This window comes from Anomalospiza imberbis, chromosome 4 (assembly GCF_031753505.1).
Source record: "Anomalospiza imberbis isolate Cuckoo-Finch-1a 21T00152 chromosome 4, ASM3175350v1, whole genome shotgun sequence".
Taxonomy (NCBI): Eukaryota; Metazoa; Chordata; class Aves; order Passeriformes; family Viduidae; genus Anomalospiza; species Anomalospiza imberbis.
The window spans coordinates 16,122,370-16,141,505 of record NC_089684.1 but is presented as its reverse complement, the minus strand read 5'-3'; the positions used below and the strand labels follow the sequence as shown (position 1 = coordinate 16,141,505).

Here is a 19,136-nt window from a genome sequence, read left to right as displayed (position 1 = left end):
TGTCAGAGTGCAGAGAAATACTGCATACGCTCTTCTTCTGCTCCAGGCCATAGCAAAATTTACACGACAAAAAAAATCTAATGCTTCTATGAAATTATATTACAACTGCAGGAATTGCCCACTCCAGGAATATATATGGTGGCACTTGCTAGCACTGTAATAAAACAGAAGTTAAATATCAAGGACTTCTGTGTTACAGCTACCTAAAATAACTTGGAAGGAAAAGCACCGTCTGGTACAGTGCTATAAAATAAAATGTGTAAGAAAAGACCTCTTTCACATTTTCAAATCTAGCCAAAGGAATCTATGTCATAATCTTGGCAAGACTCTGCCCTCATTCCTCATTCATCAGATTCGTGAGAGTTTCAACTAGACATTAGTAAGGAAACGACCTCAGTGTTAAAAGGAACTGTATAAAGCTTTGGGGCAAACAGTATATTATTTCCAATTTAAGGTAATTTTCTAACCAGAATTGGTGCCAAATGCTTTTTGGTAAATTATGCTGTAATTCTTGTACAATAATCCTACACTAAGTTTCTGTTTATCAGGTTTGAAAGTTAAACAGCTATGTCCTAAGGTACTGATTCAATAGAGCACTAAAAAAATAAATGCTGTGATAAATACCAAAAACATGTTTTGGGCCTGGTATTTTTTTCCCATTCTTTCATAAAAGTTCATGAAAAACAAGTGAATAAAACTTTCAGGTGTGTAAAATCTCTTCTGAAGACCTGAAGTTATCTGATATAATTCCTAATAAAAATATTACATTCCCCTGTAAATTATGCCTTACTGGGAAAAAGAGTTCAAATATTTAGCTCAGATTTTTATTACGAGTCACAGCAAAATCCAAGAAAAATACAGGTTATAAACAGTTGTTCTTAGAAAAGCCTAATTATAGTAAACAGTCAGATCGTCAAAGAAAAGCAGGTCACACCTGTGGGCAAGGGTGCATTTAGAACTCTGATACCCAACTAGCACATGAGGAAGAAAAGGATCATTAATTTCTTTCAGAAAGGCAGGGGTCTTTAGCTCCTATGTTCACCTTTGATGTTTAATAAGAGATTATAAACATGGAATACTTTTCAGTGATTTTAACATTCTCTTTCATTCATGCCATAAAGTGAAAAACCTGATTGCAAATTTGTATGTTTTCCTTGAGACCTTCTACTATACTCCAGAAATGGCTGTACATGGCAACCTATCCAGTAAAGTGTCACTTACATGAAATACAAAGAAAATGCTGAGGAATTGTGGGTTTGGGTGGCTTTTTTTTTTTTCATCTAAAAGAGACTGCCTGTATTCCTTCAGTATTTCCCACCACCAATAACAATTGAGACACATGGAGTTTTCAGCCAGGGAGTGAGCAGTCTCTAAGGTAACAGGGACACACAGCTGCAATCAAAATGTCACAAGCTTTATTTGACTTAATAAACCACAAACTGATTCCTACAAGAGGCTTCGTGGCTGATTTAGATGCGGGGTGGGGGGGGGGGGGAAGGAAATAACCAAACAAAAACTGAACAAGCACCTGAAATGAAAAGGTGGTGAAATTTAATCTTGAAGGCAATAGCTTTGGTATGTTGGCCATTCAGAACTTTTAAATGGAGACATACCATCTGTAAATTACACAATAAGTGTAACATGCCATTATTAATAAAAGCGTAACATGCATTCTCTTCAAAAAATAAGCAAACTCAAATGACTAAATGTCAAATATGACAATGTGGCAATTCTGTGGCAGTACACATTTAAAGTGAGATTCCTAAAAGCTCTGGAACATATTCATAACAAAGATGAGTTTGCATGTCCTGAAGGTAAAATTTCGTGGCTTCTCTGCCTTATTACTAAGTCCAGTTGAGCATGTTAACCTTAGGAAGAGGGAGGGGGAGAAGTTTTTGGTGGAAGCATATTGATTTTGAAAGACTTTAATTTGATAGATGGGGGAAACGGGCCACAACATTATGATAACAACTTGACGAACTTGCAAGCTAATCCCACACCCCGTATTAACCCTGGTACATTTTTTTGTGTGCCTTGCTATGTGAGCCCTAAGGAGCTGTGGTGGGAGCTCAAGAGCAGTGCCAGAACTGCAGGGCCTCCAACCCAGTGGGCTTGGCAAGTGGCTGCAGTTGTTGTGAAGCTCATGGGGTTCATTTCTGAGAGACTGAAATATTAACTGAGCCAACAGGGATTGAAACCAGACATGTCTTCTGCCAGGCCACCAGAGACAGGAGAAGAGAACATAGCCTTGAGCTGCACCCAGGGAAGGTTTAGGTTGGACTTTAGGGAGGATTTCTTCACAAAAGGGGTGATCAAATATTGGAATGGAATAGAATGTCCAGGGAGGTGATCAAGCCACAATCCCTGTGTAAGACAGGAGGCAGCACTTAGTGCCAGGGTCTAGCGGACACGATGGTGTTGGGTCTCAGGCTAGATTTGGCTTTTTCAGAGGTCTCTTCCAGCCTCACTGAATCAGTGATATTTCACTTTGGTATTACTGGCAACACGGACCTGAACAAGACTAAACACTCCCTAAGGCACAAGTACATGCCAGAGCACATCCTAAAGGCCCAAATATGCCACTTCGGAGCATATAAAAGCCTAAGGAAAAAAAAAAACAAACACCAGCCAGGTTGTGAAAACGGTAAGGGCGCGCTCACAGGCTGGCACCTCCAGCCGCGTAGCGGGACTGGAACGGGAATGGGAATGGGAATGCCGGGGCGCTGAGGCGGCTGGAATGGGAATGGGAATGCCGGGGCGCTGAGGCGGCTGGAATGGGAATGGGAATGCCGGGGCGCTGAGGCGGCTGGAATGGGAATGGGAAATGCCGGGGCGCTGAGGCGGCTGGAATGGGAATGGGAATGCCGGGGCGCTGAGGCGGCTGGAATGGGAATGGGAATGCCGGGGCGCTGAGGCGGCGCCGCCGCGCGCCCGCCCCGACGGCGGGAGCAGCGCGCGCCCTCCCAACGGCTCCAGCGGCGGCTGCGGCGCGCGCGCCAGGCGCGTCCCCCCTCGCCCAACCGTCGCCCGCTTTAAGGAGCTCTCGCGCGCCGGGCACGTTTGCCCCGCTGCTATTGGCTGGCACGGCCTGTCAATTGTGCCCGTGCCCGCCCTCCGCGGCCGCTGATTGGCCGGGCCGGTGAAGAGCGAGGGAAACCCCACGCGTGCCCGCGGGCCCGGGCGCATGAGGCGCTGACCGCGCCGGCGGCTGGGCAGCGCTCTGTGCCGTTCGGCTCCCGACGGGACTGCGGGGAGTCGGAGTCATGCCCTGGCCTCGTCTGCCTGGGGGCAGTGGTGGGTTCGGGTCCTTGCCGTGCCGCGGGGAAAGGCGGAGGCAGCGCGATGAGGGATGAAGCGGTGTGGAGAAAGTGCGCGTTGGCGGGGAGTAGCGCAGGGAGATTCCGGGGGGCGATTGAGTTTATTCTCTTCTCTTATTATCCCACCCCTTATTATTCCCTTATTATGCAGTTGTGTTTCCTCGCGTTCGTCGCGTTTGTGCCCGGGGCATGCCCGAGGTTGCCTTGCTTCTGCATGGCCATGCCTCTTGCAGCTCCTCCGGGCCGCTTCGCCCCTTTGAGCTCCCGCGGTGCCGGTCTGGTGCCCGCTTGCTGCCCTTGCAGATAACGTAAGGACGTTCGGGCCCGGCTGTTTGAACTCGCCGAGACAAAGAGAAAATGACTTTGCCTCTCCCTCGCTCCAGCTTCATTGTCATCTCCGTACCGTGTTAGGCCTGAAGCTGCCTAAAGATTTCCTAATTGTATAATCACTGTGCAGCTTGTGGGCTGTGAAACGCAGTAAGTGTAATTCACTTGCTGGAAGGAGATGGGACACCATTTCTAGCAGGTGGGAGCTATGGAGCTATGCTGTTTCTGCTCGTACTTGTCGGGGATTTTTTTTTTTTTTTTTTTTTTTTTTTTTTTTTTTTTTTTTTGTCTTGTGTGTGCTTTGCCCTGCTGCTTTCTGGAATCTCCTTTTGATGAAGCCAGGAGTTTGGTTAAAAACTTGGCTTTTTTAGTGCCCTGTGACAGATACAATTTAAACTTGGGAGTGGTTGCTTGCATGGACTCCTGCCCCAGAGTGAATACTGGCTTGATGAAAAGACAAATATATCCCCACCAAAAGTCTTCTTTTCCTAGGGTGGGAAAAATAACTGTTAACACTGTTCTAATTGAAGGATTTGTGGGGTCTGTCATGTGAAGGCTGTTGTGAAAGAAATGCACTTAGTAATGACATTGATTTAAAGCACATTTGAAATTATAAAGCTGGGGCAGGAGTGGGGAAAATAAGCTGCAGCGTCACCTCTGGTTAGTAATATCATTGCATAATACCCATAAATCTAGTAGGGGACCAGGCACTTCATCATTCCATGAATTTGGTCTATAATATATTTAAAAACTTAAGTTTTGTTCAGCAAATAATAGTGGGTTGTCAAGAAATGTTTGTGTGAACTTTAAGCTGTTTTTAAATGTTTTTCTTATAAAAAGTAAACTGTTGATGTCTCAGGACATTGTCTTTTGGAGCCTGAGCCTGAAGACTAAGAAAGCTGAAAATGTAAGGGGCACTGAACAACAGTGATACCTTTACTTTTCTGGTGATGATTTTTTGGGCAGCATTTCTCGAGAAGTGGCATAGCACTTGGAAATGGCATTTGGACAAAGGATTGAAGTGATGAAAAAGATTGCTTGCCTAAGCAGACCTTAGGGCAGATAATCTTGGGAAAAGAATAAATAAAATTGCAGAAGGAATAAGAGGCAATGAAAGAAACATCTGACTTGAGATTTTTTTTATTGGCTTGACTAGTAAAATTGGTAATTGTCAACTGGTATTTCATCACCTGGGTGACAGAAACCTAAAGCTGTTGGGTGAGATCTTGGCATGCCAGAGAAATAGGAGATAGGGCAGCAGCAACCATATTGATAAGGTTTAGTTTTTGAAATTATGAAAATGGATAAAGCCATGAAAATAGGGATTCCAGGGGTGGGATTATTTCAAACCTTTACTTTTGCCAGACTGTTCTGCCTAATTTAATTTTACATTGGTATTAACAAAATTATTTATGTTCATGAGTTCTTTGACTTCTTTATAGTAACTGGGCATGGACTTAAGTTGTTCCTCCAGTGTTTTAATACTAAAATACAAATTTGAAATAGTTGGCATTTTTATAAAATATAGTAATAAGAAAATGGAACTTGTCACCTGGAGTAGCTTATTGGTCCCTTATACAACTGTGATGACATGGTTTATGAAAGAATTCATTCTTCTACTTGAAGGGCAGCATTCTTAAAAATAGTTGTGCTACTTAGGTTGTGCTAGCTGTGATAGCATTTAGGAGAGTTTGAATATAGATTATGGAAAAATACATTACATATTTCTGTAGTGGGTAAAGTTCCAGATTATTCCAGCTACAGAACAATGGTCTGAAAGCAAGTACACAGGTGATAGTGTCTGGATATAGGACTGAGGCTTCATGCTAAACAAAGTTGCAGTAAATAGGCAAGTATAGCCTCAGTGTTTTTTTATATTTTGGTAGTTTCTGTATGCACATAGCAACTCAGAATTTGCTGAATTGGAATATTTGCGATATTCTGTTGAAGCTGTTGCACGTATGCGTCAGGACAATAAAGCTGCAGCAAATGGATGTGACAAAATCCGAAGTGGTGTTCAAAATGGGGCAGCTTTACTTGCCCTAATGGAGAAGACTGGATACAGCATGGTTCAGCAAAATGGGCAAAGAAAATTTGGTGGTCCTCCACCAGGTAAGCATTTCTTTTGACATTGAAAATTGGTGTAGCCTCTTGTTGTGTATACTGAGTGACCAGTAGTAGAAGCTTGAGGAAACAGTCTAAGAAACTCAACACATATGGGAGGGTCCTGATGTGTTTTACAGTTTCCAGCAATTTAAGATCTCTTCAGCTAGACTGTGTGGAATGTTTGCTTTTGGTGCACTTAAAAAGTCACAGCTTTAAAACTAGCTAAAGTTGACAGGTAGCAAAGCAAATGTGGAATTCCCAAAGCCAAGTGTGTTCCATTTGACTGAAAACATGCTTCAAAACATTTAGGGACACAGAAGGGAAAAACAAGTTGGTGACAGAGGCATAACCTACTTAGTGTCTTCTCTTAGACCTTACCACTTGAATTGGCCAAAGCTTTTTTTTTTTTTTTTTTTTTTTTTTTTTTTTTTTTTTTTTTGCTTTTGTTCTCTGAGAGAGCACCAGTGAAGATTAACTCATTTTGTTTCACAGTTGACAATAAAATATTTCTTTTATTTTGAATAATTTTTCCAGTGTTGTTGACATCAGCAGTGTACAAGAATTTTGCTACTAAGCCTGGTTGTATGACATGGAATACAGTAACTCTTCTTTCTGACTCAGATTATGCACTAAGACAAGCAGAAAGAAGAAAAATTTCTTGTGCTGCTCTTTCAGTTCATTTTCACTTGTGGCCTGTGATCCCATGTCTTTATAAGTTACGCTCATAAGCATGAACTTTATTTACTCATTGTTGTATGGAGTTTAAGTAAATGCTGCATCAAAATTATTTCTCTGGAAGTTTTTCTGTCTTACATTTTGTCTTTACTTTTACTAAGCCTATATAAAATAGCAAAAGGAAGCCCTGTGAAACTCTTTTGAAAATGGCACTGGAAAAAGAACTTAATTATTCTTAAATTATTATACATCTTTTACTTAATAATGTCTTTTAATTAGAACATTAGATGGTATTAAGTGTGTTTGTTTAGCAAAGCTAATTTTATTAATATTTTCTGAAACTAGATGGGTTTGACAAGGTATCTCTTCCATCAGTCTCTTTATTGATGTTAGGTATATATCTTTTCTTCAAATCTTCATTATTTTCATAGGACATTGAAAATGCTTTTTGGTTTAGGTTGGAAGTCACTCTGAGTTACTATAAATGGCTGTAGGCCAGGTAATACTTAAATGTTTGAGATGGCTTGTAGGAAATTATAGTATCTTATAAATGAAGTGTTTAATTCTGAATTTTCCTTGTTTAAGATGTGATTTCTGTAAGCTTGTGTTGCTGTCAGATGATAATCTCACTGTCAGCTCTGTTCTCAGCAGATGTGGCTGACAATTGCCCTAAAAATTTACAGGTTTTTACCTGGCACAGCTTTTGTTTAGTGTATGCCACTTGTGAAAAATGTATCTGTACAGTGTTTAAAAAAAAAAGATGAAAGTGAATTTTCAATGTCTGCTGCTGTCTAAGCAGTGGACCCAGTGATGTCACTAGGCTCGTGAGTCATTAGAATTATATAGAAGTTTAAGATGACATGGCCACTTAACAGTGGGGGGAATATGACTAATGTTGATTGAACTGCTGCAAAAATAGGAGTCCCATTTTCTGTTGTCCAGCGATGAATCAAGTACCCAGTCAAGGAAATTCTGTCAGCTACTTGTGGAATGCTGTTGACTAACTTTCCGTGTTTGCTTTGCTAAGTACATGTCCTTCATTGGCAAATGTGGCACAGACCAGTTTTCTTTAAGTCAGGAGTCAGAGGCTAATTCCAGTTGGCAGTAATGTGCTGTACTGCTGGGTTAGTATGCAGCTTTAAAATTAGAAGGGGGGATTTTTGTGTGATAAGTGGCTTTTGCTTATTGAGAATCACTGTTCATTTACTGGGCTGAGAAGGATGGTAAAAGTTTATCTAGTTTAATAAATAGAGATTGTTATTTCATTTCATTACTCCTGCACATTTTTTATCTACTGAGGTGTGCAGTTGCCTTTGTCTTTGGAGCTCCTAAATGGTGTACAGTTGGTTTTTGTTTTTATGTGGAAAGGGACTGGCACGATGTGAGTGATGGCAGTACTAGCTTGCAAATGGTGTTAGCTGCCATGTCCAGTCAGACCTCAGCTGAAGTGGTCAGAGATGTTTATAAAGGCGAAAACGATAAAAATGTGCAATGCTGTGCAGAGCAGAGCCAAGCTTTTTCCTAGATAAGTCATGGCAGTGTAACTCCAAAATGCATGTCAGTTCTGATGCCTTGGTAGCTTCCCTGTGTGCCATGTAGTTCTTTCTGTACAGTTTATAGATAAAAAATGATTTTGTGAGAAGGTAAAAATCTCAATTCTGCTAATTTTTTTCAACAGTAAATTACAGGCTCTCTGACAATACATTAAGGAAAAAGTTTTAATTACAAAATCATCTAAATCTAATATATTCTGAACTTCAAACCAAAGTATATTACTTAATTATCTTCTTGCCTTAACTTGTTAAGAGTAATTATTTTTCACCTTGCCTTGTTATGCTTTGTCATTTCATACTAGTATTCACTAAGTTTTGTGTTAGTTGTTTCTACCATCTTTGTACTCCTTGCTTTTTCTCCTGTAGAAAACCTTCCTCATCAAAACCTTTAGGAGAAGCTTTTAGTCATGATTTGAGTGTCTGCCTTCTATGAACCTTCTAACTGATTTGTCTAATTTAAAAAAAGAAACAAAGCCAAACAAACTTTTAAAAAATTATTTGTTTATTATTTTGAGAAAATGGAGTGCTGTATTTGAAGACTAAAACTCCATAATATTCAATGCATAAATACACCTTTACATTATCTGTTGAACATATTTTTCAGTATATATGGCAGCGATATAAAAGAATGTTTAAATGTCCTTGGCTTAAGGAGAGAAGCATAGATGTTCTGCAGTTTTCAGATGTTAGCCAAAGACTGATTTGTTGTGTGGATTTTTTTTTTGCTTCTTTTTTTCCTACCATCCACTACTGCCTGTGAAAACTGTGGTCTGTTTTTAGGGTAAAAGTGTTCTGTCTTTTTGGCTGTTGCAGGAAATTTGGCTCTGTATCCTGCTTTTCTTAGGGAGTCGTATTTTATTGGATGAATGAAGGTGGAAGCAAAATGTTTGCAGTATTTGAATGATGTCAAGGAAGAAAAAAAAGTGCTACACTGGGGACCTTAGCAAAATTTATAAAAATACGGGGACAAGAAGCGCAGAGAAACATTTTGTAACTTTAAAGCATTGTAGTGGAAAATAAAACTGAAGTTCTTACCTAGGTATCTTTCTTAGGTATATCAGTTTTATTAATAACTGAAATAAAATTGTAAGTGGCATAAAATGATTGAAATAGAAACTCTAGAAATACAAAATGTGGGTTTCTGGCATTTTTAAAAAATTTAAACATAAAAGAAATAAGACGTAATAGAGGAGAATGTGTTAGTTTTCAGCTGAGACCAAAAATAAATAACTCCCACATTTGAACTGGATGTGGGGGAAATGTGCATTTGTACTAAGATTGCTGTTGGACAATTTATTTTAAGGTTGGGAAGGTCCTCCACCACCTCGTGGATGTGAAGTTTTTGTGGGTAAGATTCCTCGTGATATGTATGAAGATGAGCTAGTTCCTGTTTTCGAGAGAGCTGGGAAGATCTATGAGCTCAGACTGATGATGGAATTCAGTGGTGAGAACCGAGGCTATGCTTTTGTGATGTACTCCACTAAAGAGGAAGCCCAGCTGGCCATCAAGATTCTTAATAATTTTGAAATTCGTCCAGGGAAGTTTATTGGTGTCTGCGTAAGCTTGGACAACTGCAGACTGTTTATTGGAGCAATTCCTAAAGATAAAAAGAAAGAAGAAATACTGAATGAAATGAAAAAAGTTACAGAAGGAGTGGTGGATGTCATTGTTTATCCAAATGCCACTGACAAAACTAAAAATCGTGGCTTTGCCTTTGTAGAATATGAATCTCACAGAGCAGCTGCAATGGCTAGAAGACAGCTAATCCCAGGTAAAACTATTTGTAATTAAACTGAGTTTTTATGGAGAGCATCTATTTCCATATTGTGGGGGGATGAGATAGTGGATCATTTCTGTTTTGCATTCTTTAAGGTGTTTTGAGAGTTACAAAACTGCAGTATTGCCTTTTGGCTAAGGATGATTTTATTTTTTATGTTTTGTAGTTGTGGTTTGGGTTTTTTTTAACTTATTTTTTAAGAAGCTGTAACTTAGGTAGTTCTGAAAATTAAAAAATAGACATCAGTTTTATGTAATTTAGGTATTTATGCTAATAGGTATCTGCATGGGCAAACATTCAGTTTTCATTTACATGCACAAGGCTCTGCACTCAAATTCTCTTAGAAGTGAGCTTAGAAAGGAATGTGCCTTGAATGTGCCCGATATTTTCTGTGGGTTGTCCTGAGTAATGTTATTTTCATCATTATGAAATACATGAATGTTTCATATTTTAAAAAAGGTAGGTCTTTAATATTTTACTAGAAAATAATTTTGAAAGAAAAAGAAAATAAATATGCAAAAGTATATACAATATACAAAATAACAAATCTATAATGAATATCAATATAATACTTGTAATAATATGTAATATATTCAACATGTAATTGGTATATTTTATATATATATATTTGCAAAGTGGTGGGTGAAATACCTCCAGATCACTGAATGGAAAATAAACCAGTATGATATGCAAAATAATGGGTTGACATGAGTAACAAAGCAGGTTTGTTTTTGGTTTTTTTCTTTTAGTTCTGGCATCTGCTGCAACATAGAGTAAGGGTTATTCTGAATCTGTACATTTAGATTATTATTTCCAGGTGTTGCCCATGCTTTTTAAAGTGGTAGTATTATTGAAGAGGCTGTGTTTAGTAGCTAGTTAAATACATTACTTTTGGTCTCCTTTTGTGTGTGTGTATGTGCATGTCACAAAGTGTTTTGGCAGCTTATGGTGCTTAATGAACCCCAGGGTATCAGAATACTTGTCATTTTTGCAGAGTCTCATTTACTTCAACAATTTCAGGTCACTTTAGTAGATGTAGGCAGCAAAACCCAGTTTCTTGTGGTATGCATCATGTTTGCTTTTTGTAGAGGTAGGGGATAAGAATGATTCTGCTTTCCTTTGCATGTTTCTTATTTATGTAATGCTTCTTTGCTATAGGAACATTCCAGCCCTGGGGTCATACTATTCAAGTAGACTGGGCAGATCCTGAGAAAGTAGTTGATGAAGAAACTATGCAGAAAGTCAAAGTATTGTATGTGAGAAATTTAATGATATCTACTACAGAGGACAAAATTAAAGCTGAATTCAACAAATTTAAGCCAGGAGTAGTTGAACGTGTGAAGAAGTTGAGGGATTATGCTTTTGTTCATTTTTTCCACCGTGAAGATGCAGTTGCTGCTATGTCTATAATGAATGGAAAGTGCATTGATGGAGCCAGTATTGAGGTAACACTGGCAAAGCCAGTTAACAAAGAAGGTTCTTGGAAGCAACATTTTAATGGTCAGATAAGTCCCAGTTCTGAAAACCTCTTAGGGTTTCCTAACGAAGATGGTACTCAAAAATCCTTGGGGAAACCAGCAAGTCTTTCAGTTCGTCTGAATGGTCAGCACAGTCCAGGCCCTCCTGAAGTTGAAAGAAGTACATACCACATTTTTCCAGGAATAAAGCTTACTCCAATTAGTATGTATTCTTTAAAGCTGAGTCACTTCAGTTCTGCAGTAATGCATCTGGATTATTTTTGCCATAAAAATAGCTGGGCACCACCAGAATACTGCTTGTATTCAACCACAAGTCAGGATGGGAAAATACTCTTGGTGTACAGGGTGCTTATTTCTAGTATTGCAGATGATTCCCAGAATTATTTCATGCCAGAAAAACTCTGTACAACAGTAGAAGATGCAAAGGAATTGGCAGCACAGTTCACACTTTCACACCTAGGTAAGCACAAACATTTTTGATTATATATGAAGAACTGAAGCTATAAAAGTTACTTTTAAATTGTTCTTGGTATACATATCTTGGTGCACATGCGTGTTTTGTATAAAGTATTCTACAGAAGACTTGGTTCTTGTGTCAGTTGAGTCTGGACCGTTAGATGAGAGCACTGAGAAAACACTGTAAGTATCTAAGCAGTCCAATGCCAGGGTATTTTTTTGCTTACATTTATCTACTGGAATAATGTATAAGGAAGAATTAGATGACGTGTAAGTAACTTAGGTTTAAGGTCATCTGTGACATGACTATGGTGCTGAAAATTTGTTTGAAAGTCTGTGTTCTAGCATCTTCATTTATATATGTTCCATTTTTTAAAAATCAGAATGCAATTACTAGAAGGGGAGAGTTTTTATATTATAGAATTCGTAGGTAGGGTGGTGGGATTTTTTTCCTTTGGTTGGGTTTTTTTCCCTCACCTGTTCTAATTTTGGTGAATTGGAAAAGTGATTGCAGTACACTGTTAAAATAGTGTTACCATTATTCTCTTCCTAATACTGCTACTTAGCACTTGTTCTGCAAGTCTCTTGAGATGTATGTCGGCTGTGGTGAGGTTTCTCCTTTGGATAAGTTCACAGCAGACTTATTTCAGGCTGGACTGTGATGCTGTTTTTTTTGCAATGCATGACTAAATTGTAAACAAGCTTTTTCTTCTTGCTTACTTTCTCCTTGGGTTTGGATTTGGCATGGCCAAAAGGTCTTAGAGGAAGGAGAACCTCTGAAGCACAAAGCCTTATACATTGTGTCCACTTCAGCAGTGGTGTGCTTGGTTTACATTAGTGGGACACCTCTAGAAGGTGATGCTTTCAGATGGCCAAAGTGATTTTGAATAATAAATGGCTAAGTATCTGTGTCTGGTTTTGTACACATGGCATTTGACTAGTTGAGTGTCTGTTTCCATATTTAGCTAGGAAAATTAGGGCCACACTTTTATAACCCATGTAATCTTAAATACAAAGATAAAAAGGGTACAAAACTCAAAATAGTGGTGTGAGGCTCTCCTTAAAAGAAGAATAAAGACAGTTACAGGTTTTGTGCTTGACCATGTGTACCTGCCCAGTTTGCTCCTTTTGTTACCTAAAGTTATTTTCTCTCTTGTACTTCTCTGGGAAAGAATCAAGAGAACAATTAAAGTTAGATTAAAAGTGATTATTCACAGCTGTGGGCAAATCCTGAATGCAGACTATTAAAAAAAATGAAGAAAGTACGTGTTGAGATTTTTATCTCCTCAGTTATAATTACAAATGCTGTAGGGAAAACTTTTTAAAGTGGATTTAAATTAATAGTATTCTAAAGCTTTTTAACACTTGATTGTGCCATACAATCACAGTTAATGTGAATTGGTATTTAGCAGAATTCCCAAATACCAGGTTTGCTTTTTACAGCTGTTTACCTAATGGCCTAGTGCTAGTAATGCTGTCTTGTTATCTTTGAATAACACTTTTTTTTTTCTTTGTTGGCCTCTGTGCATTCTGGTTTATGAGGATTTGGGCCTGAAAAGAGCATACAGAGCCCTGATTTGAAGCAAACGTGCAAGGCTGACTTTTAAAAGATACACATCTTTCACATTGATTAAAAACCCCGTTTTGATGTTGGAATTGTTGTGATGCTAAAACATAGACTTAAGGAGTCTAAAAGTACAATTTCTTTTCCCTATCTAATCTAAAGAAGTTGTTTCTGTTCCAGTTTAGTATATATTCTATGTTGAAAGAAATACCTACAGGTAAAGACAATTTGCTAGATGTGACAGAGTCCTTCCTTCTTGTGGAAGTGTTGAATGATGCTGATGCTGCTGATGGATGTATGGGTTGTGGTTTTTATTTGGGGTTTGGGGTTTTGTCTGGGGTTTTTTTGATAACTAGCAGTGATTTGAGAAAAGTCTGAGTGTGTTTCTTGGAAGCAACTTACTATACACATGAGTGTACAAAGATGACATAGGGACTCATTCTTTCCGGTAAGTAACTTCTCTTACGGGAACATAATTTTTTGGCCACTGAATTTTTGATGATGTATACAGGTTGGGTTGTACTGTTATTTTTCTTTTTAAAGCATATAACTGTTGTAAGTAAATTGAGAAGGGGCTGCTTTGATTAATAATCTCAAGGCATCTCAAGGCATTCTGGCTTTTTTTTTTTTTTTTTTTTTTTTTTTTTTTTTTTTTTTGTTGTTGTATGCATTTCTGTACTTCCTTTCACACATTACAGAATACTTGGTTTTTACACAATTTTATACCTTACTGGTACACAGCAGTCCTGAGCAGATAGCAGTACAACAACTAACCACTTGGTGTCGCCTGAATATTTTGAAAATCATGGTTTTTAGAAAACAGAAAACTATGCTGTCAGGGAAAGATTAATAAGTTGTATTTTAATGTTACTAGACAAATCACCAACAGATCAAGGGAGTGGAAACACTCAGGCTTGGCTAAATGTGTGAAATGTCTGGGTGTCCATTTATGAGAAAGGGAGCAGAGCTACAGGTTGAAATTTCAGAAGGTGAATGTTGTCAGGAGGAGGAGTGGGGAGATAGGGAACAGAATAGGGAAACACCTGAATGTCCTGTAGAAGAATTAATACCTCTGCTATTAACTTGAATCGCTTTTCTGCACAAGTAATTCTGTGCCTTCAGAAGTTAAACAACACTTTAATGTCAATTGCAAAATGGTGCTTGGCTGTTAAATGTGGCATCCAGTTAGAAAAACATGTAAGGCTTCGTACTCTTGCCTGTAGGAGGCTGGCTAAATGTGAGGCAGCTCCAGTTCAGAGACTGTATAGTTGTGTAATTAGCACACACTTGATAGTCCAACTGTGGTCCAGAAACAGTCTTAGCACAGAGTCAATCCCAGAATAAGAGGTGGTGTTATCATTCAGGTCCTTTGAATTGGTAATGTAGGTTTGTAGCTTACAGAACCAAACTGGCTCATCCATGTCTTCAAAGTACAGGCAGAGGAAAATGTGAAATTGCGTAGATATGCTCTGAATTGTTGGAGAACTCCCACCTCCCTTTTTTATTACCAGTAAATATCTGAAGGCTGGAAAGTAGAGCCTTCTTTTGAAAACTATTTGTTGGTTGGTTGGTTGGTTTTCACTTGCTGTTAGTGGAATTCCACTGGTTTAAGGAAATACCAGAACATGTCAGAACCTATTTCTAGTCCTTAAGATAATACTCTCTATAGCGAAGGCTGATTCTTGGGAAATTCTCTCCCTACTGAGTTTGACTTAAGGGTGATGGGGAAAAATGGGAGAAGTTTCAGTAAAGTTTCTTGTTTCAGGGATCTGCCAGGTTTTAAATGGGTGTTCCACTATAGGGTGTTCTTTGCACTTTCACACATGCTATTTCATGTTATATCTCCCAGAACAATTTATGAAATTATTTTTCTAGGTAGAAGAGAATATTTTAAAGTATCTATAAGAAAAATATATGGCTAAATCTTCAAGGAAAAGCCTTTTAATAACTAACTATAGTACATAAATAATAGTTTCCTTCCAGTTCCCCTCATATAAGTTTTAGAATAAATGGTACTTAAATAAGTGGAGGCATTGTATCTTACTACTATGAATTCACTTGTTTAAACATATTAAATACTGCATGCAGTAGCAATTTACAAGTCATGGATATAACTTTTATAAGCTACTTCAAGAGTCTGTATTTAGCATCTGTGTCTCAGAACAAATGTATCTGTAGATTGCTCTTCTAGATTTTGGACATCAAACCTAAAGGTCAAGTGAGATGGTTTTAATGTTTCGTTGTAGGAATTTTCTTTACTTAAACATTGCCATGGTTTGCTTTATCAAAGTTAATTATATTGCTCTTGGAACAATCAACAGCCACAAATTGTAGGATATTTGAAAAAAATACAGAAGTTGCTGATTTTGTTTAGCAAATACAGATGATAAGTGGTAATTCATGGTTTGGAGGTTTTTATTGATCTTTAGAAAGGCTCGGAATGTAGTATAAGAAGTTTTTTAACAGTATGAATTTAGAAATCTGAAATCCTTATCAGATCACTTACATATAATGGTTTTTCTTACAGCCCCTGAACAAGCATACGTAACATTGCTGTCCCTGAATGCAGCATGGTGGGATAGTAAAGGTGAGTAAGCCTCTCAGGATTGTTCATTGTGGCTTTTTACCCTCTCAGTGACATTGTCTTAGCTGCACTGTTTGCACTGTTTGTTGAAGCTGTACTTCCCTCACAGACACAGCTCTAAGAAGGCTTGTAGAGATCCAAAGGAGACCATATCTCTACTGCCCTATACCTGCTGATGGATCACACAGTCTTGATGTTCTTCTTGGTTGTGCAGCACAAAGGAAGGTTATGGTTTTTATTCCTAAAATGTCTCTGAGTAAATTTTCAGTCATTTCTTAATTATTTGCCTTTCAGCTTGGGTTTAAATTCATGTACAAAAGTGGTAGTTCTTACTACTCTGGATGCTTGGAGGACTATTTTTTGGCTAGTCAGTTTCATGTAAAAGAGACTGTTGTCTCCTCTGACTTTTTTTTTTTTTAATATGCTATTGTGGATGAATTTAAGTGTGTACATCTGTCACTTTTGAGGCCTCTCTTTTTTTTTGGAGTGGCGTGAGAATGATTTTTGAAAGCTTACAAGGCAGTTTGAAAATGGCATTAAATCCATGCTCTGTGTTAACTTTACTGCTGGAAGCTTCTAATCCCAGGCACCCAGAACATTTCCCAAAGGTTCAGTTATTTTTCAGCTGCTGCTAATGGACAGGGAATACAGATTTTGTAAATCTTGGTCTATGTAAGAGAACTTGGAAATGAATATGTTAGACAGATACAACAACGTCAGACTTCATTTATCTGTGAAATAACTTGTCTGCCTTCCATAGAGTCAGTCACTTCAAAACAGGACATAATTAACATGTTTTCTTCTACCCCACTGATGATCACAATGAAGTTGAGTTTTGTTTGTGCAGTGTTCATCAGACAGAACTTGGTGCTTAGTTGAGTTTAGACTCTGATCTAAAGTGGTAAATATGCAATATGAATGACTGCTGCTATAATATGTATAATGTATGTAGTTAATATAGCTTGGAACAATGACCTAATATGCACTTGAGGGTTGTCTGCATTAATATTTTGCATTCAGTGAAGGTGAAACAAAGGATTATTATTTTGAAGTTCAGTTAAAAGTGTGTGTGTGTATATATGACGAGAAAATGCATTCAGTACTGAAGAATGGGGTCTCTCAAAACTATTAAGGCTCTCAGGAAAAAAAAAAAAAATCAACCCTTTGAGCTTTTGACCAAACAGTTTCCTAACTATTTTGAGTTAGTGTTAGTGCTGCAGAGGAAAGGGAAGAACACAGCATTGGTATAAGACTGTGAATGCTTTTGTTTTAGCATTATCTTAACTATTAAGTCCATCTTGAAATTGATAATGCAGTATGTTTGCTCAAATCAAAGTCTCTTTCCTCCCCCTCCCCCTCTCTTTCCACAGCCAACTGTACACCCTACTTGGTTTGAATATCCCTGAAGAAGAGGAGTTTGGAATTTATTGCTTTGGATCTTGTAATGAAAAGAAAAAGAACAACCCGATGATACGTAATTACTGGAAATTCACATTCCATTTTTATTGACGAATAATTCTTCAAAGCGTGTGTATTAAGCATTTCAATTTAAAGATTAGTGAAATCGAATGTTAAGTTGTTTTGGTTAGTTTGATTAAATTTGGGTTTTAAAATATAATTTGTTTAAAAGATTTTTATTACCTGTAATAGTCTATATGCCAGTAATTTATATTTAGTGTTGAAACAATTTGCTACAATTCCTATTCTTGTATTTTCACACAGAATTTTTTCAGCTTCTATTGCATGTAATAAATCTTAAACAAATGTTAAAAAACCCCACCAACAAAACAATGAACACCATTCTAGCAATCATAAACATGCATAATATGAGACTTAAATACCATCTGCAAGTTTGCTTCCGTTAACTTGATGCAAAATTTTATAGGAAGAACATATCCAATAAAATCTTTGCTTCTGATATAGCAGTACATCAATGGAAAATTGGTATTTTGAAAGACTTTTCATGAATCTACCGTCAGGCTACATTACTGAACTCATAACACTGTGGTTCAATACCTTAGTTAATTCTTGGAGACAAAAACAGGCAAAAAAAAGTCTTGACATACAGATTACACGTGCTTTTATGTAGAGCTCACTAAGTTGTGTTTCCTGTTGTTAGCACTTCCCCGTTGGGACAAACATGTGCTTTCCAATTCATAAAGGCCTTGCTTTTATCCAGGCTGTCCCTTGAAACCAGCACCTGTGCTTGCCTGTGGTAGCCATGTGGAACAGCAGCTTGCTCACTTTCTAATCAGGCCGTATTCTTCTTAAAAAAACATTGTTTAGCATTAAACTGAAAGTAGTTTTTGATTTTTAAAATCAGATATATGTAATAGATTTTGAGTGAGCCATCATTATTTTTATTGTGACTATTTGGCATTTCTCAGTCAAGTGCTTTATTTATTGAATGACAAAACAACCTTTTTTTACCTTCTTAACAATCTGAAACTAATACTGTAGACCATTCTTATTTTTGGAATTTTATATGTAGTTTTAGTTCTTTGACAAGGAATGGACCAGGTGGTTAAAATGTCTAAGGGCCTCATCTATGCAGGAATTGTTTGTAAGCTGTTGGATCTGAAAATTGTTTGTCAGAAAGGAATATTATGTAGACCGAAAACAATGCAATGGAAAAATTTCAAGTTGAATAATTTTTCTTAAAAGGAATCAACTGTTGTGGTCCACTATGTATTTTGGTTCAGTGTATTTCATCACCATATTAAATTGTCCTTTTTGCTGTTAATTTAGGTGCAGTTATAGCAGTTTCATTTTATTTGCATTTGATAGTAGCTCCATAATAATTCTTTTACATGTTGCAATTTCTAATGTTGAAATAATGTGTTTGACTTCTGTACACGAATTAACATTTATATTAAATTTATGCTGTTGATATTTGGTGTGTGTAAAAGGAAAATAAATTATTATTTTAGACATGGTACTTTCACAAACTTACTTTGCAGGATTCACTTTGCTTTGTGTAATAACAAGCTTTGGTCAGAGCTCCAGTGCTTTGCTGAAAAAAAGGAAGGGTGATTAAGTGGCTGAGTGAAGACTTGAAAAAAGAAAAGTAATTCTTGAAAAGCAAGCTAGTTGATTAGCTTTTATCGCATGTGAAAGTTGTTAAAAGATTAGGATTTCCTAAACTCCTGAGGAGAGGGAACGGGGAACTTGTTTAATCCGCGTTTAAACCAAGTGGTTCCTAAGGCCAAGACAAAAACCAGTTTGAGATAGAATGACACAGTATAAGGCTGATAAGACATGGGTTGGTAATGTAAAAGTATTTTTCTGGCAGCCTGAGA

General features: G+C 37.7%; 1 protein-coding gene across 2 annotated transcripts; it reads left to right on the top strand.

Moving 5' to 3' along the window:
* Window positions 1–3,123: 3,123 nt before the first annotated feature.
* On the top strand, window positions 3,124–18,785 carry RBM46 (RNA binding motif protein 46). 2 transcript variants are annotated; one of them, XM_068187238.1, is made up of 6 exons: window positions 3,124–3,294; window positions 5,595–5,756; window positions 9,282–9,749; window positions 10,914–11,693; window positions 15,781–15,840; window positions 17,208–18,785. In XM_068187238.1, exons 1-6 carry the CDS (start codon window positions 3,264–3,266, stop codon window positions 17,231–17,233), a joined length of 1,527 nt encoding a protein of 508 aa, XP_068043339.1. In that variant the 5' UTR covers window positions 3,124–3,263; the 3' UTR covers window positions 17,234–18,785. The 2 variants fall into 2 exon arrangements, with proteins under 2 accessions (XP_068043339.1, XP_068043341.1); XM_068187240.1 differs by lacking the exon at window positions 3,124–3,294 and adding an exon at window positions 3,335–3,368.
* Window positions 18,786–19,136: the final 351 nt, after the last annotated feature.